The sequence below is a fragment of the Neophocaena asiaeorientalis genome, unplaced genomic scaffold (assembly GCF_003031525.2).
Source record: "Neophocaena asiaeorientalis asiaeorientalis breed wild unplaced genomic scaffold, Neophocaena_asiaeorientalis_V1.1 scaffold65, whole genome shotgun sequence".
Taxonomy (NCBI): domain Eukaryota; kingdom Metazoa; phylum Chordata; class Mammalia; order Artiodactyla; family Phocoenidae; genus Neophocaena; species Neophocaena asiaeorientalis.
In genome coordinates, this window is record NW_020173215.1 from 18,409,321 (window position 1) to 18,432,562 (window position 23,242).

The following is a 23,242-nucleotide window of genomic DNA, read 5'->3' on the forward strand; positions in this document are numbered from 1 at the left end:
TTTTTTTTTTTTTGCAGAACACGGGCCTCTCACTGTTGTGGCCTCCCCCGTTGCAGAGCACAGGCTCCGGACGCACAGGCTCAGCGGCCATGGCTCACGGGCCCAGCCGTTCCGCAGCATGTGGGATCTTCCCGAACCGGGGTACGAACCCGTGTCCCCTGCACTGGCAGGTGGACTCTCAACCACTGCGCCACCAGGGAAGCCCCTAACTAATGTTTTAATTCTGCCAAGTCCCAAATAATTTAAGGGGGAAAAAAATGATTAATTTAAGCAATTCAAACTTATTTAAATAGCATTCATAATAGGACTAGTAGTAAACAGCTTTTAAAATCCCCAGAGAATGTAAGGCTGGCATTAAGCCAAGGATTACATTTCCTCTTAGCGATGTAACATTTTCATGGAACTAATTTTTAGGCAACCATTTAGCATTAAATCTCTTCACAGGGGCTTCCTTGGTGGCACAGTGGTTAAGAATCTGCCTGCCAATGCACGGGACACAGGTTTGAGCCCTGGTCCGGGAAGATCCCACATGCCGTGGAGCAACTGGGCCCATGACCAAAACTACTGAGCCTGCGCATCTGGAGCCTGTGCTCCACAACAAGAGAGGCCGAGATAGTGAGAGGCCCGCGCACCGCGATAAAGAGTGGGCCCCACTCGCCGCAACTAGAGAAAGCCCTCACACAGAAACGAAGACCCAACGCAGCCAAAAATAAATAAATAAATTTATTTAAAAGAATATATATCTACACAGACGTTCTGTCAAGTATAATTAGCCACAGAGGCCAGCAATTTCCACGCAGGCACAAGGAAGAGAGCCAGCTCTTGTGGGAGGCTAACTGGATCCACTGACCAAATATCAAAAGGCACCATGGAGTCTCATTTGATAATTTTACTAAGGCAGAATTTCAGTTCAACTGGATGCTTCACTCCATCATTCAGCCAAGAGTTCAGTGTGCGCCTCCTCTGTGCCCAGCACAGGAATTCTTCCCAGGACACAGCCGGAGGCTCCTTTCACGGAGTTGATGTGGATGACGAACAAACGTACAGTATGGATGATGGAAACTGCTGTGCAGGAAATAAAGCAGGTGTGCTAGGGTGGAAGTAACATTCCACAAGCACGACAGCATAGATACAACAGGGTCAGGTCTGCGTTTTGAAAGGTTCACTTTAGCGGCAATGTGGAGAACAGAGGGGAGGGTAACTCGGTATATCTGGCAAAGATCCCTACCACGTCCCAGAAGCACAGTGCACTAGTCACAAAGGTGGGCTTCAGACTACCATCAAAGAGCATTCCTTGGAGTCAAGAATGGAGCTGGGAACCTCCCTGGTGGTCCACTGGGTAAGACTCCGTGCGCCCAATGCAGGGGGCCCGTGTTCAATCCCTGGTTAGGGAACTAGATCCTGCATGCATGCCACAACTAAGAGCATGCCTGCCGCAACCAAGAAGCCCACATCCAGCAACTAAGATCCTTTCACAGCCAAAACAAATAAATACTTAAAAAAAAAAAAAAAAGAATGGAGCTGAACTAAGCACTGCTGGTTATGAGTCCACAAGTAAAAAACACCTACACATGTGTATTAAGTACTGTGTGTACTGAGTGTGTTGAGTATGGAGAAAAGGGTAAAACGATTTAAACGTCTGTTAATGCTGGTTATCTCAAGGGGGATAAGAGTATTCACAGGATTATGATTTCTTCTTTCAACGTCTGTGTAAGGGACGCTTGCCACAATAAGCACACACTATATTAATAATTTAAAATATCCAATAAGGGGCTTCCCTGGTGGCGCAGTGGTTAAGAATCCTCCTGCCAATGCAGGGGACACGGGTTTGAGCCCTGGTCCGGGAATATCCCACATGCTGCAGAGCAACTAAGCCCGTGTGCCACGACTAATGAGCCTGTGCTCTAGAGCCCACGAGCCACAACTACTGAGCCTGTGCTCTAGAGCCCTTGAGCCACAACTACTGAGCCTGTGCGCCACAACTACTGAAGCCCACACACCCTAGAGCCTGTGCTCCTCAACAAGGGAAGCCACCGCAATGAGAAACATGCACACTGCAACCAAGAGTAGCCCCTGCTCGCTGCAACTAGGGAAACCCTGAGTGCAGCAACGAAGACCCAATGCAGCCAGAAACAAATTAAAACAAAAAAAAGAATGAATTGAAGAAACTAGAGGTCCTGATAATGTTGAAAAATGGCTAAAACTGGAATATCTGAAGAAATAAATATGAGAGATAGAAGGCTTTGGTCCAAGTAGGAAAGAAAACATCTTCATTCTTGATTTTTTAGGCATAAAAAGAACTTTAGGAACTGCCTATAATTTGGTAAACACTCATTTATTAGGTTAGCAAGCAAGAAAGGAGTTTTAAAGAACTACTGTTCTCATAATTTTTAGTTCAAACTGGCTAATTCTCAGGTTATTATACTCTGCAGTCAGCAATCAGAAGGAAGGTGTTCCAAGATCTACTTCAGCTCAGCCAGATTCCCTCTCCCCCTAAATGAAAACAGGTGGTGCCAGACACATACTATTCCACTTATCATTCAGTTACTACTCCATTTAATACTCACTGTGATGTGATTGTAGATAAGCTGAGACCATCCAAAGAGATCTGCTAGTCGGTAAAACGCTGCCAGTTTACACCGCAATAACTTCTCCCCTTTGTCATAGGCAATAGAATCAGATCCTCTAAGGTCATTCACAGGAGTCACCATACCAAGACCTGAAATGAAAAAAGGAACAAGACTCAAAGATTTAATATTTCTTGTCAAATGTAAATCAAATAACAGTTGAGATATTAATCGTCCCACAATGGGCCATAAGGTAAGTCTTGAAAACGTCAAAGACTATTTCACAAAGACCAAGTTCCCCAACATTAATACAATTAAGGTAGAAATCAATAACAGAAAGGTAATAAAATTTGTAGGATGCAGTAAAGCAAAACTTAGAAGGAAATTTACAGTATTAAACATATACATTATGGGGCTTCCCTGGTGGCGCAGTGGTTAAGAATCCACCTGCCAATGCAGGGGACACGGGTTCAAGCCCTGGTCTGGGAAGATCCCACATGCAGCGGAGCAACTAAGCCCATGCACCACAACCACTGAGCCTGCCCTCTAGAGCCCATGAGCCACAACTACTGAGCCCGCATGCCACAACTACTGAAGCCTCCGTACCTAGAGCCTGTGCTCTGCAACAAGAGAAGTCACCATAATGAGAAGCCCACGCACCACAACAAAGAGTAGCCCCCGCTCGCCGCAACTAGAGAAAACCTGCATGCAGCAACAAAGACCCAACGCAGCCAAAAATAATAAATAAATAAGTAAGTAAGTAAAAAAATTTATTACAAAAAAAAAAGAGGGGAGGGGAGGAGAGGGGAATATGGGGCTGGGAACGAGAGAAAAGAAAAGAAGAAAAGAGAAAAGACCCAGATAAAAGCAAGGGAGGAGAATTAAATAAGCTGCCATATTTTTTAGCACTTCACAAAAACAACAGAAGAGGGAGCTCTAGAGTCAGGATTCCTGAACTGGACTCCTCCAGGAAAACTAATTTCATGTAAAAATGAACAGAAAAATATCATGATCAAATACCACACAAAAATTATTCAAAGAGGGCTTCCGTGGTGGTACAGTGGTTAAGAATCCGCCTGCCGATGCAGGGGACACGGGTCCAAGCCCTAGTCTGGGAAGATCCCACATTCTGTGGAGCAACTAAGCCCATGTGCCACAACTACTGAGCCTAGGCTCTAGAGCCCACGAGCCACAACTACTGGGCCCACGCGCCGCAACTACTGAAGCCCATGCGCCTAGAGCCCGTGCTCCGCAACAAGAGAAGCCACGGGGACTTCCCTGGTGGCACAGTGGTTGAGAGTCTGCCTGCCGATGCAGGGGACATGGGTTCGTGCCCCGGTCCGGGAAGATCCCACATGCCACAGAGCGGCTGGGCGCGTGAGCCATGGCCGCTGAGCCTGCGCATCCGGAGCCTGTGCTCCACAACGGGAGAGGCCACAACAGTGAGAGGCCCGTGTACAGAAAAAAAAAAAAAAAGAGAAGTCACGGCAATGAGAAGACCATGCACCACAATGAAGAGTAGCCTCCACTCTCCACAACTAGAGAAAGCCTGCACGCAGCAACAAAGACCCTATGCAGCCAAAAATAAATTAATTAATTTTAAAAATAAATTATTAAAAGAAAAAAGAGCAAAATCACATTCCTACACATAACAAAAGCACACAAGACATATCCACAAAACAAATGAAAACTATAACCTATTATTTCATAAAAGATAAAGAAAGGCATTAATAATAAAAGATAAGAAAAATGTTTAATATAATTAGAAAAATTCAGAAATGAGGGCTAGAATATAAAAGGAATTAGATATAAATGAAAAATAATTTTAAAAATAAATACTAAAAAAAGCGTAAAGGTGAAAGAGGAGAAAAACTTTTTAAATCATAAAGAAATGAAGAAAGTGATAAAAAGGACTTGAGAAAACGTGACAGTTAAAGAAGTCAGACAAGGAAAATCCAACATGCGCATACCAGGAAACAAAAGCAAGGGAACAGAATGAATATTAAAAACCAATTCAAGAAAACACTCTGAAAATAAAAAAGGTTTGGAAGGGCACATCATCTGAGAAAACTGCCCAGAAAGACAAACACCAAGACATATTCTGGTAAAATTTCTGGACTCTAAAGAAAAAGGAAAATAGATTATGAGCGTCAAGGAAAAGAAACCAAGTAACTTATATGGAAAGATTGTCTTCAAATTCTAAGAAAATGAATTATGCATTTAAGATACACAAAACAGGAAAATGTGAGCCAATGATTTTATACCCAAACTAACTAAACCAAATTAACACTGACATATAAAGGCCACAACACAAGAATGAAGAAATCCTTTCCACAAGTGTTTTCTGGGAAATCTACTATAAAAGCAACTTCAGACAACCACACTGACTAAAGGGGCACTGATACAAGGACTGGTGGTGAGCATTAAATATATATTTATTATAGAATTAAGTTATTAATTGTAATACAAAATAAACGTAAAAACAAGACCATAACATATAATGGTTATATGCTCTGACAACAGAGAATATAACTATTTTAAAACATGAAGAGAGAACATATTATTGGTATAGGATTGATACTGTGTGTGGTATGTGAGAGAAAGCAAATGAGTTATTAAGTAATATTCTAGTTTTGTTACTCCTGGTGTCCTGGAGAACCAGAATTCTTGCTGTAGAAGAAAGAAAAACAAATGTTAGATAGAAGAGGTTAAGTAAAAACCCCTTAGACCTGAATTTTAATTGGAATTATAATTCCAATATATTTATAATTATACTTACAATTCCAATTTATCAATATAGTATACAAATCACAAGATAATTTTTAAAAATAAATTTATTTGTTTATTTTTGGCTGCATTGGGTCTTCGTTGCTGGGCGCGGGCTTTCTCTAGTTGCAGTGAGCGGGGGCTACTCTTTGTTGCAGTGCGCGGGCTTCTCACTGTGGTGGCTTCTCTTGTTGCGGAGCACGGGTTCTAGTTGTGCGGGCTTCAGTAGTCGTGGCTCGCGGGCTCTAGAGCGCAGGCTCAGTAGTTGTGGTGCACAGGCTTAGCTGCTCCGCGGCATGTGGGATCTTCCCAGACCAGGGCTCAAACCCGTGTCCCTTGCATTGGCAGGCGGATTCTTAGGAAATCTCCAAAAGGTAATTTATATTTCCTAGCTCTATCCACTAAAAAGGTCTAAAAAGGGGCTTCCCTGGTGGCGCAGTGGTTGAGAGTCCGCCTGCCGATGCAGGGGACGCAGGTTCGTGCCAGCATTTCTAGCACGAGACTAAAATTTCATTTCTCACAAAAAGAAATCAAGGTTTCTTAGAGAAATGGCTGTCTCCAGATTTGGGGCAGGAAACGTACAAGATGAGCCTAGAACATCTCCTACAGGAGGTGGCCTGGAAGCTGTCAAAGACTACTAGGCTCAGGAGTCAACTTGGAGAGGTTCTCTTTAGTCAAAGGTGGGACAATGTGAGTAGTATCAAAAAGGATAACTGCAATGTTTTGAAACACATTAAATATATTTAAATCTCTGCAGGGACTTCCCTGGTGGCGCAGTGGTTAAGACTTTGTGCTCCCAATGCAGGGGGCCCGGGTTCGATCCCTGGTCCGGGAACTAGATCCCACATGCATGCTGCAACTAAGAGTTCTCATGCCACAAAACTAAGGAAGCCAGCGAGCCGTAACTAAGGAGCCCACAAGCTGCAATTAAGGAGCCCGCATGCCACAACTATGGAGCCCATGTGCCACAACTAAGGAGCCGGCGAGCCACAGGAGCCCTTGAGCCTCAACTACGGAGCCTGTGAGCTGCAACTAAGGAGCCTGCCTGCCACAACTAAGACCCGACACAACCAAATACATAAATTTTTTTAAAAACCTATGCATTCAAAATAATATTAAAGAAATAGTAATTGGTCACTTTAGAAGATGACCGGAAACCAACTTCTCATTTTGAACGGTTACCTTTATACAAACCGTACCACGGGGTAAGCAAAAGAGCTGAGAGGAAGTTTCTTTTTGTGCGTGTGGGTTGAGGGCTGACTTCCAATAGATCTCAGCAAGGAAGCTGCTCTGCTCCATATGAAACCCTGACCAACAAGCAGGTCATCTATGAATGGTTTGGCACCAGCCTCCCTGCAATCATGCGTTGAGTGACAGAGAATGAGGCGGCCCCCTTTCTGGCCATGCCCCATTTCCCAGAGAAGTTTCTCTTTACAGAAATACTCTAACTAGTAAATACAGAAGAAGGAATGACAAAATTAAAATATCACCACCTTGGAACCTTTGTTAAATTAACGGATCTAGGCATTGAGCAATGATGGCTGCTACAGCACAAATGGCAACAAGCAGGCTTATGTGCCTGCGGGTAGAACACAGTGCCACCTATGCAGTGAGCTTGCCAAAGAACAAAATCCAAATACAGCCAAGCTTCTAGACCCAGCTACCAATTTACTGTAAATACAAAAGAAAAAAGAACATAATGGGCACCATGGAGATGGCATCAGCAAAATTCAAGACTGTAGCAAACTCTACAGGTCAACAAAACCCATTTCCTTTAAAGTGCGAGGAGAAAAAGAGAGATGGAGGGGCAACTTGTAGCTTTAAAAATGCTGAAGAGACAGTAAGTAAAAAAAGACAAATACTAAACCATAATATTTAAGTATAACCATTTGGATGATAAAACTATAAAGAAAAGCAAAGCAGTGATACCATTCAAGTCAAGATGGTGATTCCTTTTAAGAGGGCAAGCAACTGATAAAACTTTATTTCTTAACCAGGGTGCTGGTTATAAAGGCGTTCACCTTAAACCATTCATACGTTATATATCATTTTGTTCTATGCCATCTACATATGTTATATTCTACAACAAAGGTTAAAATTCACATTAAAATTTTTTATATTTGAGAAGTAAACTATTAGATACAATTAAAACTAGATTTTTTTCTTCCTTCTTTTTTTGGTGTGGCACTATTAAAATTTCCTTTATCTCTGACTAGAAAACAATACGTGAGTAAATGTATTACATTGTCCTTTATTATCTAATTCATATAAATATCACTAGAATCCATTAAGAATCCATGTGAGGACTTCCTGGTGGTGCAGTGGTTAAGAATTCGCCTGCCAATGCAAGGGACACGGGTTCGACCCCTGGTCCAAGAAGATCCCACATGCCGTGGAGCTACTAAGCCATGCGCCACAACTACTGAGCCTGCGCTCTAGAGCCCACGGGCCACAACTACTGAACCCACGCAACACAACTACTGAAGCCCACGCGCCTAGAGCCTGTGCTCTGCAACAAGAGAAGCCACCGCAATGAGAAGCCTGTGCACCGCAACAAAGAGTAGCCCCCCACTCGCCGCAACTAGAGAAAGCCCGCGTGCAGCAACGAAGACCCAACGCAGCCAAAAATAAAATTAATTAAATAAATAAATAAATAGGAATCCATGTGAAAACATGAAAACCTAGTGACTACCATTCGACTTCAGGATGGAAGTGTGAGCTAGTAAATTACATGTGATTTTTAACACTCTCTGGACATTAATGATATTATCACTCAGGTGAATGTCAATCAACCTCTAAGAATACCAGAGAACAGACAGGTAAATAGCACATGGCAGGTGATCTAACGCAAACCAATACCTTAAGTTGGTCAGTCAGAAGCTGATTATCCAACTAGAAACATCAGACATTGATCCAGGGCACAGTACACAGCAGGTCACATTAGCTGATGCTCAAGGTACCCTGGGCTCCACCTCGTCATGTTAACGTTTACAAATTCAACAGCCACGGCAAAGCGCCATCTCTGCACAACTACCTCTGCTCACTAACTTTGCTCACATTCACCCACTCAACATTTTTCTTCTAGCTTTCTTTTGGAATTTTTCTGTTTCTCATTCATTTGCGAAGAGCAGTGAGGAATGGTGGATAAGAAATGTTGGCTTGGGGCTTCCCTGGTGGCGCAGTGGTTAAGAATCCGCCTGCCAATGCAGGGGACACGGGTTTGAGCCCTGGTCCGGGAAGATCCCACATGCCGCGGAGCAACTAAGCCCATGCACCACAGCTACTGAGCCTGCGCTCTAGAGACCGTGAGCCACAACTACTGAAGCCCGTGCGCCTAGAGCCCGTGCTCCGCAACAAGAGAAACCACCGTAATGAGAAGCCCACGCACCGCAACCAAGAGTAGCCCCTGCTTGCCACAACTAGAGAAAGCCCACGTGCAGCAACGAAGACCCAACACAGCCAAAAATTTTAAATGAAATAAATTTATTAAAAAGAAATGTTGGCTTGACTGAAATAAGTTCAGGCAAAATCAAAATCAATGTGCTACTCCCCAAGCATTATTTCTGATTAGTTTTTCTTTTTTCATTCATAAAGGGTCTGAGAAGCCACATAAAAAGTTACCTGCCTGAGAAATAACAGTCTCACTGGCTCATAAAAAAGGAGCCCTCTATAGTCAAGACATTTTTAGGCCTATCTTTTACTACAACTAAAACTCAATTTTAAAAAAAACCTCAGTTCTATGTATGACATAGTGTGTGCTCATCTATTTCACATTGGAAAATATTAGGAAATTTTACCCGGAAAATGACAGAGAATGTATACCAAGTCAGGAACTACTCACTCATGTTTAAGGCAGCCATCCCTCCCTGCGGAGCTGCCGGGTAGACATTCGGTACATTCGTGGTCATAAAATCTGCAATCTGCTGTAATGCCAATAGGCCTGTGGGATTCTTCCCCTTCTTAAATTGTTCCTGTATCATTGATTCCAATTCTTCACAGAAAGCCTAATAAAAGGCAAATTAAAACAATGAGATATCGTTTCTTTTCTGTTCCTTGGGAAGGCAGGGGTAACTATCGCATAGACTAATTTTCTGTTTGTTTTCATCCAGTGCTGGAAAGGCAAATGGATATTCTCATATATCACTACCTGGAGCATAAATAAGTACATTCTTTCTGGACAGTAATTTAACAAGATAAAAGCTTAAAAATTTGAACAGGCATCCTATTCCTAGGAATCTTTTCTAAGGAACTAATCACAGGTGTGCTCGAAGACTTATTCATAAGGATGCTCATTCCAGCATTATTACCAATAAAAGGGAAAACAGGTAACAGTCTACATTTCAAACAGTAGGGGACTGATTAAATACCCTGAGTCACCTTACAACACCTGACACTGTTCTAGGCACTGAGGACACATAGGAAGAAAACGGCTTTGCCATCAGGAACTTCAAACTTAGTAAGGAAAACACTAAAAGAAAAAATCCACAGTACAAAGGACCCTCTGTACCAACAGCATTCCAGATGACCTACATGTGTACAGTATGGAGCTGCGCTTAGCAACTACCAGTGAGTGAGGCCTGGAGCCACCCATCTGGACCCCAGCCTCTTTCCTCAACCAGCAGTCACCAGCCAATGACCTTGCCTGCTTGCTTGCTTGGTCCTAACTCCGGATGGTTAAATATCCACACCCTCCCCTCTCAGCTCCCTGATCGCCTCTCCTCCGACGACCCGGCCTCCTATTTCCATGGTCATGCCCTAGAGACCTGCTCATTTCTAGTCACTGGGCCCCTCTTCAGTCTCGGAGCCAAGCACGTGCTCTCCAAACACCCTCTCCTCGTGTCCGTCTTGATCCTAAGACCTTATCACCATCCCGTACCTTCCCTGTGTCCTGACCTCTCTCATTCAGCTTAGGCCCTTGGTTTAAAACTACAGCCATTCCCTTGCTTACAACTTCAACTCTCTACCATTTCATCTGGCAAAATCCCAACCCCAGGTTAAGTTCAACTCTTCACACCCTTTCTATTCACGCTGCTGAAAGTGGCTGGGGAACGAAGACCGTACCGCACTGTCTCACTGTAAATCCACGACCACTGACCTGAGTGCACCCTTGACATTAACCCATCATTCTTGACTTTTCTTGCCCATTCCCTCGCATGCTCCTCACGCCTTCTCTACACCACTCCCCGTGCCCATTCTAAGCAGATGCCTCCACTTGTTACTCCACTGAGAACAGAGAATCAGTCTGAAGGAAACTTCCACAGGTTCCCTCTCACATCTCCCAACTGTCAGCATCTGTACACACAGGGTGGGCCTTCCCACTCCTTACTGCAGTTGAACGATCCACGCTCCTAAAACCAAAAAACCAACACCGGGTACATTCTACTCAGTAAAGCCCAGGCCTTACCAGTCTTTCCTCTAGGGTTCTTTCTCTGTTCCCAGACTCCACAGTGCGTGTGGGTCAGTAACATTTTGATGCTGACTGCGTTCTTGACCCCTGTGGGTAGGGACTTGGCATCACCAGTGCCCCCAGCACAGTGCCTGGCACATACTCGGTACTGAAAGTTTAGCTTCTTCACTCTATCCTTAGTGATTTTCACTTGGTTTCTTGTTGCTTTTACACAGGACAACTGCTCAAGCCAAGTCTAGATGTTATCCTGATTCTTTTTTTTTTCCCTCACCTCTTCCTCCCCATCTATCAGCAAGTCCTATTTATTCCACCTTCAAAACAGAACACAAATGAGTTTACCTCTCTCCACCTCTACCACCACCACTCTGGCCCAAGCTACCACTACCTCTTGCTTGGAAAGACAGCTTACTCCCTTGCCCTCTACGGTGCTCTCTGTATACCAACCCAGAATGAGTTACTCAAAGACTGAAGCGTGCCGTTCCCGTCTGCAACGGTCCCTGAGCTGGGCTGACACAGCCTCTGAGGCAACTGCCCCTTCCTCCCTCTCCAACCTCACGCACCCCGCACTCCCGCTTCCTATGCCCAGACCACACTGGCTGCTCTTGGACTCTTCAAGCTCATTCCTGTCCTGGGAATTTCATGTCTGCTTCTCCCCCATCCCTGCATGGCCGGCTCCTTCCTGTCATTCAGAGTTCAGGTCAAATCTTCCTCACTCAGAGAGGTTTGTTCTACCCAGTCACACTCAATCTAATCATCCAGCTGTTTCCTGCACTGTGCTTCTGTTTGTTGCTCCGTGGTTATCTCCTTCGACTACAATGTAAAGTCTGAGACTTGATCTGGGCATTTACACAGGTGTTATACATATGTCAAAATTCATCAAGCTGTACACTTAAGACTTGTGTACTTTACTGTAAGTTATATTATTGAGGAATAATATATGAATAATAATAACAACCAAACAAATAAGCTTTGTGTGCTAAGTACCCAGTTCCTTGCAGACAGAGATGATCAACATTTAAAAAAATAACTCAAATGAATTATCTGCCAAGTGACACCCCCAAATATTAAGGAAATAAAACAAGAACAGATTAAAAGGATAAAAAGAATGAAGCACACATAAAGACAGCAGCATCAACATGAAAAAACTATGAAAACAGCACTACTTTACCTAAAGATGCAAACAGAAGACAGCTGGGCGTGACTGTGGTTCAAATGCCAACCATAACTAAAGGTAAAATCAATCAACAATCAGGTGTTGCTGAGACCTACTAAGTGCCCAGCACCAAGCTAGGTGTTTTGGAGGCAAGAGTAATTTTCAAATGGTCGTTACAAAGACTCTCTGGCGAAGCAGTGAGAGAGTGAAAAGGAGAAATGAACACCTCCTATCCTTTATGATAATGAAGCTTTTTCATTTGTGTGTCTGATAACTTGAACTAAACTGAACTCTTTAACAGCCATACATATACACAAGGCACTGATTCCCTGTGTTAAGGTAAACGGACTATGACACATACAACAGAGCATAAGAGCTGAAGTAGTGGAAGAAGGAAGAGGACACTTGGTCAGAGACTAAGCTTCTCTTACGGGACTTTGCAGAATCATGGACACCCTCTTTTTTTGCTCCATCATATTGAAGTCCTGGCGAAGGTCTGGTGCCATGTTCCTCTCTCGCAAGTATTCTGGATTGTTCTCATCCACTCTGTCGAAATACCTCTCTTTGTGAGGGGCTGTGGTCGGGGGTGGTGAGGTCACCACTGCAGCCCGAGTATCACCATTCATTGCACAATCTTTCTAGGTTCCTACAGAATCAAAACAAAAGACAGTATTGTTTTTGAATCAATGTCCAGTAGCATTTCATAATGAGAACATCAGCCTGATAAATACAATCTCCAGCATGAGGATGCCCTGACTGACTGACCAGTCAGAGCCATGACGTGTGATGCTTCTTTGTGGCTTCTGAGGCACGTGGCTGATCAGCCATCGCCCACCTTTCCACCAACAAGGGCAGTTTTTGTCCTTGCCACTGTTCTTCAGCAGACAACAGGAAAACAATAACAAAGCTAGTATATCCTCTGACAAACTGAAGAAATATAATTAGATATGAAAATTTTGACCACAAGATAGTTTCAAGTCAACATATTGTCCCAAACAGACAGGATCTTCTAAAAGCAGCACAGTTCATTTCTGGAGAAATGTGTGGTTCATGATATTGTCCCCAAAAAGTACTGGTGGCAACTCTGCAAAGGATTTGCCACACAGGTCAAAGGAGAGAAGCCGCTCACACATCTGTATTCATGCAAATGGGAAATGCTCTTCATCAACATCACCTTCTTGGTTCAAAGAACAATAATAGTAGGCTCAGAAAATGTCAGCATGTCCTTGAGTTTGTGAATAACCTGAAAAGATGCCCAAATGGCTCAAATTTAAACGTCTGCTAATTATGGCTACTTACTTTACAGTCTTTTTTTTTTAAAAAAAAACTTATTTATTTATTTGGCTGCGCCAGGTCTTGGTTGCAATATGCGGCATCTTTGTTGTGGCGTGCGGGATCTTTAGTTGCAGCATGGGGGAATCTTTTAATTGTGGCATGGGGGATCTTTTAGTTGCGGCATGCAGGATGTAGTTCCCTGACCAGGGATTGAACCCAGGCCCCCTGCCTGGGGAGCTCAGAGTCTTAACCACTGGACCACCAGGGAAGTCCCACTTTACACTCTTTTTAATCCCAATCTTTTATTTGAAATGCTGTTTGAACACACTAAATTATATTCATCTTTTAACTATAAATCTCTAAATAGCACCTTTACTAATCACACAAATAGTTCATTCTGCTTTTATAACCCACTGAATGACAGTTTTAACAATATATATATGCAATGTTTACTGGGCATCTTTTACGTCCAGTCACTGTGCTGGGCACAAAATTAATCAGATGTAGTCCTCACTTTGAGGAAGCTGGACTCACCGTCCAGAAGTGGAGACAGACTCACTGAGGAATGCGGAGGTGCTGATGTGGAAATCATCAGCACAGAGGGTGGGCCCAGGAGAGGAGAGGAAACTGGCCAGCAGAAGCATGTAAGTTGAGAAGAGGGAGCAGAACCAGCACCCAAAACCGATTTTGCCATATAGCTGGTATGTAACTAAAAAGTCTTGAATAAATTAAGAACAAGAAGGAAAGGATAAAGACACAGGTGAGAAATAGTCTCAGAACCCACAGGCAGAGTTTTAATGGCAAGTGAGTGAACAACAGTTCCTCAAGCCACAGAGGATAAGCAACGTGGGGATTTAAAAGAGGTGATTAAATTAGCAATTAAAAAAGTAAATGGTGCTCCTTCTTACACCGTGTACAAAAATTCAGTCCAAACGGAACACAGACCTAAATGTAACAGCAAAAACTATAGAATACTTACAAGAAAGTAAAGGAGTGAATCTAAGAGACCCTGGTTTAGGCAAAGTCTTATGTGACACCAAAAAGATAGCAACAAAAGAAAAAAGATAAACTGGACTTCCTAAAAATTAAAAACATTTGTGCTTCAAAGGATACATAAAAAAGTGAAAAGACAACCCATAAAATGGAAAAAAATTTACAAATCATATATCTGAGAAAAGATTTACATCCAGAATATATAACTTAATTAAAATAACAATTAAAAAACTTGAAAGTCATCAAGTGACCTCAGTAGATGCCACATAGAACAGAACTGCCCAGTTGTGCCTTGCCTAAATTCCTGACCCACAAAATCATGAAATATGAATAATAAAATAATTATTTTAAGCTGCAAAGTCCTGGGATGGTTTGTTATGCTGCAATAGATATCTAAAATAATGTTTGTGATAAGGGGAAGGAGAATGAAAGCAGACAGAATTGTACGCTAGACTTTGTTCTTTACCTGTATTTGATCCTCTCACCTCCCCTATTTGTCAATATACTATTGTTTTTCTCACTTTACAGATAAGGGAACTTAGGTCACCCAGCTAGGAAGTTAACATGGCTGGGATTCTAATGCAGCCCTCCTGGATGCAGAACTCCTGTTCCTAACCTCTAAGCTATGTTGTAAATGATGATGATGGTGACAGTGAGAGGAAACAATGTTCCCAAAGCGATGGAATTGAGGGCATAGATGCCTTGAACAGGAGGATCCAACCAGGAATCTGGGGCTGGCATTATTAGCTTTTTAATGTGCATATGAATCGTCTAAGAATCATGTTAAGATACAAATTCATATCCAGTAGGTCTGAGACGGGGCCTGAGATCCTGCATGTCTCATGAGCTCCCAAGTGATACCAATGCCACTGGACTCAGACAGCAATTTGAATAGTAAGGCTTTAAAGAATAGTTTATTAAAAAAATATATTTTGTGGTACCAACAGCCAAAGAATCAGTTGAACATTTTTTTAAAGAAAAAGATCGATTTGGATATTGCTTTTCTGAAATCTAAAGATATGACAGAAGTAAGAGCATACTTGAAGTGACACTATTTCAAGGACTTAAAGACAAAGTATGAAAACAATCAGTGACTAAAAGGCAATAAAACAGAATAAGTGAACCAATGACCTAAAACGTAGTCTTTAAAACCTACCCTTCTCTGAACATATCCTTTAAAATGTTTAGTGTCATCTGTTTACTTTAACCATGTTTGTTCTAAAAGAAGGACCCAAAGAACAAAAACATTATTAATGGTTGTCTGACATTTCTTCATTAGATATAAAAGAAGCTGACCATTCTGAGCCAATGATAAAAATGTTCCACTTCAGCATTTCAAAAAAACAAAAAAGGGACTCCCTGACGGTTCAGTGGTTAAGACTCCACTCTTCCACTGCAGGGGGCTCAGGATCGATACCTGGTTGGGGACCCGCATGCCATGCGGTGCGGCCAAAAATTAAAAAAAAAAAAAAAAAAAGACAATAGGATATACAGTATTATGAGTTCTCTATTATCAAATGAGTCCTAATTTTAAGCTATTTTCATCAGTAAATAAGGACACAGGGGAACATTTTAGAGGCAACTATAGCTGCTTCCTGGTTCCCAGAGCTGACTGAAAGAAAAGAATCTTTGTAAAACCAACATGCTGATGATAAGGCAGAGATTTCTCTCATTTTATTACAAATTGCCATATGAATGGGAGAAGATAAAGACTGAAGACCAGATATGCATGTGGTCTCCCTTCAATAAGGAAGTCTATAAACTTAAATCAAAGTATACATATTCTGAGCCCAATAACCAAGAATAAACATAATTCCAACTTTTAACGTACAAAACCTGTACTTGGAGACTTCCTTGGTGGCGCAGCGGCTAGGTCTCTGCCCTCCCAATGCAGGGGGCCCAGGTTCGATCCCTGCCCAGGGAACTAGATCCCACATGCGTGCCACAACTAAGAATTTGCATGCCACGACTAAGGAGCCCGTGTGCCACAACTAAGGAACCTGCCTGCCGTAACTAAGAGACCCAGCGCAACCAAATAAATAGAGAGAGAGAGAGAGAGAGAGAGAGAGACACTCTTTAAAAAAATAAAAGCCTGTACTTGGTTTTCGTCAATTATGGCTTCAGGTTTCATTGATGTTGTTTCTAAGTGTGTGTTAAAGACAGCAAATTTTTCTAGGAAGATCTCTACAAAGAAGTCATTACTTAATCCAGATTTTTAAAAAAGAAATGGAAAAAATACAGATGCAAATAAAACTTCCTGCAACATTATTTAGAATAATTTCAAAATAAAATAATTTTAAAAGATCAACATCCAATAACACATGAATGGCTATAACATAATCTGCTCAATACAGTATTATGAAACTATGAATATTCTTTAGCAGAATACACATGAGACTACAACATGTTTACGTGAAAAACTATAAATTTCCTATTATATAAAGTTATCAATATTATCACTGTAGTCACATATAAACAAGATGATATAATGGCAAATAAGCTGTATTAAAGTTGAATAAATTGATTCAAGAGAAGTAGGGATTAATGTTCCTCTATCTCAGTATTCCATAAAGTTGCTGTAATTTAACCTGTGTAAAAATGTTAAGATTTCACTAAACTTAAAATGTTGATACTGAAATCAATGAAATCTCTGGGAACAATACTTTCAAATAAACAAACATACAAACCCAGCAGAACCCAAAAGTCTGGCTGAGCCATGACAAACAAGCTCGGCCTGCCCAGGTTACATCTCGCATTCACCCACTTTTCTCCATCTCCACTACATCACTCTAATCTAGATAATTACGACTCACTTCCTGGACACACAGAAGCCTCCTAATTAGTTTCTCCACTTCCAGTCTCCTAGCAACCCCCACACCAATCCATTTTTCACAGTGAGGCCAGAGAGAGTTTCAAAATATAAGTCAGATCATGTCATTCATTCCCCTGCTTAAAACCCAACAGGTAATAGGAGGATCTCTGCCAGATCCTGATTCAAGTAAACTGTAAAATAAAAATCTAAAAATGACATTTGAGACAATTAGAAATTTGAACACCAAGTGGACTTGGATGGCATTAAGGAATTACTGTTAAAAATTTTAGGTGTGATATTATTATGGTTATATTAGATACATACAGAAATATTTATGGATGAAATAATATGACATCTGGAATTTGCCTAAAACTTATATGGGGTCGAGGGAGAGTAAGGGTTACACAAAATAAACAAGACCAGCCATGAGTTAATAACTGCTGAAGCTGGATGAAGGATAAAGCAGGGCTCATTATACTATTCTATTTCGTATGTGTCTGAAATGCTCCATAATTTTCCTTGCTCATAGAATAAAATGCCTCCAGACCTTTCATAAGCTGGTCTCTGTCTGCCTTCAGATGAACAAATTTCAGCATGTTCTTTCAGACAGATGTGACTGATATGGGATGAAAGGATATCTTAAGATTAACCTCTCCTTTCTACTAACACCACAGAAAATACCACTCTGCCTAGAATGTCATTTATTCTGGAAATAACAAAAAGCGTGCCCTGGAATATTCTTTCTTAGCAAAGGTATTCCAGTCCCAGGACAATGCACCCTCACTAACATGTAACTAAACCTCAGATCAGAACCCAGACAAATTTCTTTTCTCTAACGTATCTAATGAGCTAATTCTAAAGCTTTGGGAGCAGATTCAATTATTTCTTGGCATCTCCCTTCTGGCACAGACATTCTGCTAACTATTCCAACCATTCACATGATTTACTTTTGAATCCCTAAAAACAGAACACTCAAACCAAAGGCTGAAACAAGAAGGTGGCCATTAACAAAATTCTCTGGGTCAGGCGAATGCTGAAGACCTAGAGGGTCTTCTCCGTTTCTAAATGTTCTTCAAACAATCTCAGAGAGCATAAAGACTGCCAGGTGATATTGAGCTATCACGCCATGGAAAATAAACCAGGAGGTATCAAACATGCTCATACGGTAACAGAAGTGGCAGCCTCTGCTGGTGTCCCTGGCCACCTCACAGCCAACTCCAGAGAGCCTTTGGTACCGTCAATAGGAAAACAAGATAAGAGGTGACCTCTGCAGTATCTTCCTCTACTTCTGTAACTCCAGGTACTTAATATATCTCCACCAGAGCTACTTTCCACATCATGTACAAGGCAGCAGAGATAAAAAGTTACAAAATGAGTAGGAGACCACAGACAAATAAATGTAATCAAATACTCTTGGTGCCGTGAGAGAAATCTACTTACATATCAGCAGGCCAAAAGTGTCCAGCGGGAGGTAGAAAAAGCAGAGAGAGGGTATTATGGGTTGAACTGTACGCCCCCAAATTCATGTTAAAGCCTTAACTCCCAGCACCTCAGAATGTGACCTTATCTGGAAACAGGGTCACTGCAGAGGTAATTAGTTAAGATGATGTCATACTGGAGAAGGGTGGGCCCCTAACCCACTATGACTGGTGTCCTCATGCAAACGGGGCATTTGGACACAGACAAGACTACAGGGAGAGGCCATGTGAAGATGAAGGTAGAGATGAGCTGAGGTGAAGCATCTACAAGCCAAGGAACACCAAAGATTGCGAGCAAACCAGCAGCCAGGGGAGCGGCCTGGAACAGAGGCTCCCTCACAGCCTCAGAAGGAACTGGCCCTGCTGACACCCTGATCTTGCACTTCTGGTCTCCAGAACTGAGACGATGAATTTTTGCTGTTCAAGCCGCCCAGTCATGGCAGCCCTGGGACACTGATGGAGCGGGCTGCCCTAGGACGCTGATGGAAAGCTTCACGGAAGTGACGCTTAGAGCTAAGCAGGTGCTTCCAGGTTGGCTTGGGGCAGGTGGCAGTCACCTGGTGAATGAACATCTCTGGGAGGGCTCCATAAGGTTTGCACCCAGAATGAAAGGGCACCATCATGCCACACTTAATTAAACAGAAGGTGGTCTCACCAGAAAAAATAAAAATAAAAAAGCGCAGCTAGGTGAGGTGATGGATATGTTAAATAACTGGATTGTGGGGATCATTTCGCAATATATACACATATCAAATCATCACGTTGTGTGCTTTAAATATATTACAATTTTATTTTTCAATTACACCTCAAGAAAGGCCAGAAAAAAGCTTAAAAAATAGAGTGGCGCCTTTGCTGGGAAGAGTGACAAGATTTTCTACAAGTTTGGCAGAGCTAACAGTGATGGCCAAGCCTAGGCAAAGGGCTGGGAACAGTACTGCAGAGACAGTCCACACCCCGTCCAGCGCCTCAGGTAGGAAAGTGGAAGAGACAAGGAAGTCCCCGCCAGAAATCCATTACAAATTCTCAGAAACCTTCAATTGTGGAAGGGGTGCCCAGCTAGTCAATGAAAGGGGAGTCTCTAAATCTCCTGACAAAGGAGCCCAACACTGAGCCCTCTCCCAAATAAAACAGAATACAACCATAATGAGTTACAACCCTCATTGCCAACATTACTAGCCTAGTTCTCCAGTTCCCCTAAAGGACAAACACCTACCTTATGTTTAAGACTCCTCTTCACAGCTTCAAGCTGAGTGTGCCCTGCTCAGGACTCACAGCTCAGTAAAAGCCTTTAATTACTCTGATCGGATCATTTCTATTCCTGTGTCTCCAGATGTTCTCTTGCAGATGAAACTGCTCAGAAGTTCCCTTTAAGATAAGCACTGCTTACTAAGTGGTAATTACTGATCTAAAGCTCATCTTTTACATGTATTAACTCATTTTTCCGAAGGATAAGGAAACTGAGGCACAATGCAGTTAAGAGCCTGCAGTGGGGTTGCTAGCATCTGAACCCAGGCTGCCCAGCTCCAGAGCACCTGCTCTTAACTCTGCCACACACTACCTCTCACCATCATATGTCCAGGAAGCTCAAATTAGAAAAGAAAGAAAGAAACAAAAAAGGTAAAATTGAATCAAAGCAGTGCTTCCTAGCCTTGTCGCCTGCTCTTATGCTCCTTTCATTGAGGAATTATCTGGGTGGGTCCTCTTGCTTCCTCTCTCCTTTAGGATGAATGACTTGTTAACAGATTCCCAGTCTAAATCTTCCACATTTTATTACGTTTTTATATAGTTATATAGCAGCTGTTGTTTTTCTTTTACTATAGCACTTAATCAATCTTCTGGTGTATTATTACAGAGATTCCAGTTACTTGCTTAAGGTTACACAGCCATAGTGGAGAAGCAAGAATCTGAAGTTAAGACTGGTTTAGACACAGGGAACTCTACTCAATGCTCTGTGGTGACCTAAATGGGAAGGAAATCAAAAAAAGAGGGGACATATGTATACATAGAGCTGATTCACTTTGCTGTACAGCAGAAACTAACACAACATTGTAACACGTGAATTTTATGAGGACAGCACCACAGGCCACTGCAGAGTACACGCTTCCACACAGACTCGTTCACTCAAACAACCCTGCGAGTTCCCAACCTGCAGAGGAAGAGCTGACTCTGAGTTTCAAGTTCCTGAGGCCACAAGATAAATAAAAGGCTGAATCAGGACCTGAACCCAAGACCGCCTGAACGCCACGCTCATCCATCAGCTGCCACACAGGAAGTCAAAATGTGGATACTGGCCCAGAGCAGGTAGCACACCGCGGTCTACTGTCTAACTCAGCACCATCTCCCCACTAATTAGCACATTGACAGGCCTCAATAAACATCGGGTAAGTGGGTGAATGGTGGAAAGGAATACACAATCATTCTCCATTACTAATTTCACAAAATTCTGCTTTCATCCAAAAAAAATGTATCTGAAGTAACATCCACTACTTTCAGATAGCATGTGAGCAAATATTGATCAGTATACTCTTAAGTGCTTTCAAGAAGAAATTCCACAAAGGAAACTACAATTCAGATTTCAGGAGAGGAATCTGGGAGAGGTAATTTTATACATGGTGTCTCACAATTTAACACATAACCACCACACCACAGGACAGTCTCCACTATAGTTACTATACTGATGGCACATATTGAGTTACCCACGCCCAGAACAGCTACATGTAGAAAAAAAGTAGAATTCAACTTTATCCTCTGACAGCATCAACCACTTTCTCTATTTTAGATCCTTCATGATACTGTTACTGTCCTTCAATTACTTTACTATTTTTATTTTTTTAACTATATTTTTGCTGAAGTAATGAAGACTTTCAAAATTTACGGTTTAATTGAAACAAAACTTTTCCTCAATTTCATTCCATGAGGGTGCTTACAATGTAAGGGTTTGAGTTGGATTTTTGCTTATTTTTCTGGGAAGGAGGAAGGGGGGAAACCTTGGCAGGGCTGTAAGTAAGGAAGATTAAAACACCACAAAAACAGACTTCCCTGGTGGCGCAGTGGTTAAGAATCTGCCTGCCAATGCAGGGAACACAGGTTCGAGCCCTGGTCCAGGAAGATTCCACATGCTGTGGAGCAACTAAGCGCGTGCACCACAACTACTGAGCCTGTGCTCTAGAGCCTGTGAGCCACAACTACTGAGCCTGTGCTCTAGAGGCCACGAGCCACAACTACTGAGCCTGCACTCTACAGCCCGCAAACCACAACTACTGAGCCTGCGCTCTAGGGCCCGTGAGCCACAACTACTGAGCCTGCGCTCTAGAGCCCGTGACCCACAGCTATTGAGCCTGCGTGCCACAACTACTGCCCGCACGCCTAGAGCCTGTGCTCTGCAACAAGAGAAACCACTGCAATGAGAAGCCCGCGCGCCACAACGAAGAGTAGCCCCTGCTCGCCACAACTAGAGAAAAGCCCGCATGCAGCAACGAAGACCCAATGCAGCCAAAAATAAATAATAAAATAAAATGAAATCACAACAATTAGTCTAAGTAAAAATCTGCCAAAGGTAAATTTCTCTGAAAAGTAATCAGGTCAGCTGATGGAGACTGAAAACCCTTTATGCTATGAAATAATTATGAGCACACAAATTCTTAGATGGTCTCATTTTCACAAAAATAAAGACATACTATCAAGTGAAAAAAAAGCAAGATACAGAGAATGATGTATTTATAGTACCACTTGGTGGGGAAAGGAGGGATAAGAAAAACACTCACATTTGCTTGTATTTGCATAAAGAAATATAGGAAGAATGTACAAGAAACTTAAAATGGTGGTTTATACTTGTAAAGAATGGGATCTGGGTGAATGGAGGACAGAGATGGCCAGGAGACTCTTTACTGTTCATATATACTTTTTAAAAGTTAAATTTATAAAAAAAAGAAAAATTTAAAAATAAAACACCATTAAGAACATAAAATCATAAGCATCCTTGAAGGTATAAATGAACAGAGTACACAGTACCTTGTACTTCCAGCAGCATGATGACATCGAACATTTGTTTAAAGTTTAATATATATTCTGTTAAGTACTTTACTAGAGTGGCCCTATCCTGATTTTACAGGTGAGAAGATGTAGGCTCTAAGAGACTGTTTTACCCTAAGGCAGAGATAGTAAGTTAACCAAACTCTCAAGTTGAGCTAAGAATGTATAGGGTTAATGAGTCCCTCATAGTCAGTCCTCCAAAATGATTCTGTTCGTATCAGAAGCATTTACGGCTGAATATTTCCTTAAATCAGTACCGGCTTTACTGTGCAGCCGCTACGAACTTCCATCTTACAAAAAGCAGCGGAGTTCCTGGCCTCTAAGCACAACAGAGCACTTCATCCTATAAGGAATCGAGGGGATTTGATGCACTTCCCTTTGCACGTGAGGGTACGACAGGCAAGGTTTACTACTGAAGAACAGGGCACTTAGCACACTGGTCTCAAAGTCTGAAGCTATTAGGGGAACACACCATCCTGCTAATTCCAAGAGGCAGACCAGGTTTTCTGCCCTTCGTCGTCTGAGCATCTTACACTGCTGTCTGGTGCACAGGCGGTGCTCAATGAAAGTGATGAACTAAAGAGCTGCCAGCAGCAGAGCAGCCGTGAGGACCCTTAGAGCCCTTCTGAGTCAGTGCTGTAAACATCTCCACCGTACTTTAAATCTAACCCCTTCATTTGAAAAGTAGGAAAACTGATGGGACTTCCCTGGCAGCCCAGTGGGTAAGACGCCGCGCTTCCAATGCAGGGGGTGGGGGGG

At 42.3% G+C, this 23,242-nt stretch overlaps 1 protein-coding gene across 2 annotated transcripts in view; it reads right to left on the reverse strand.

The window, feature by feature from the left end:
• ADD1 (adducin 1) overlaps nt 1-23,242 on the reverse strand; it is a 76,264-nt gene that overhangs the window by 28,501 nt on the left and 24,521 nt on the right. For both annotated transcript variants that reach the window (XM_024745218.1, XM_024745219.1), the window contains exons 2-4: nt 12,325-12,539; nt 9,175-9,337; nt 2,568-2,719 (exon numbers count right to left, since the gene is read on the reverse strand). In XM_024745218.1, coding sequence (XP_024600986.1) covers nt 2,568-2,719; nt 9,175-9,337; nt 12,325-12,519 — 510 coding nt within the window. In that variant the 5' untranslated portion in view covers nt 12,520-12,539. The remainder of the gene's footprint in view (nt 1-2,567; nt 2,720-9,174; nt 9,338-12,324; nt 12,540-23,242) is intronic.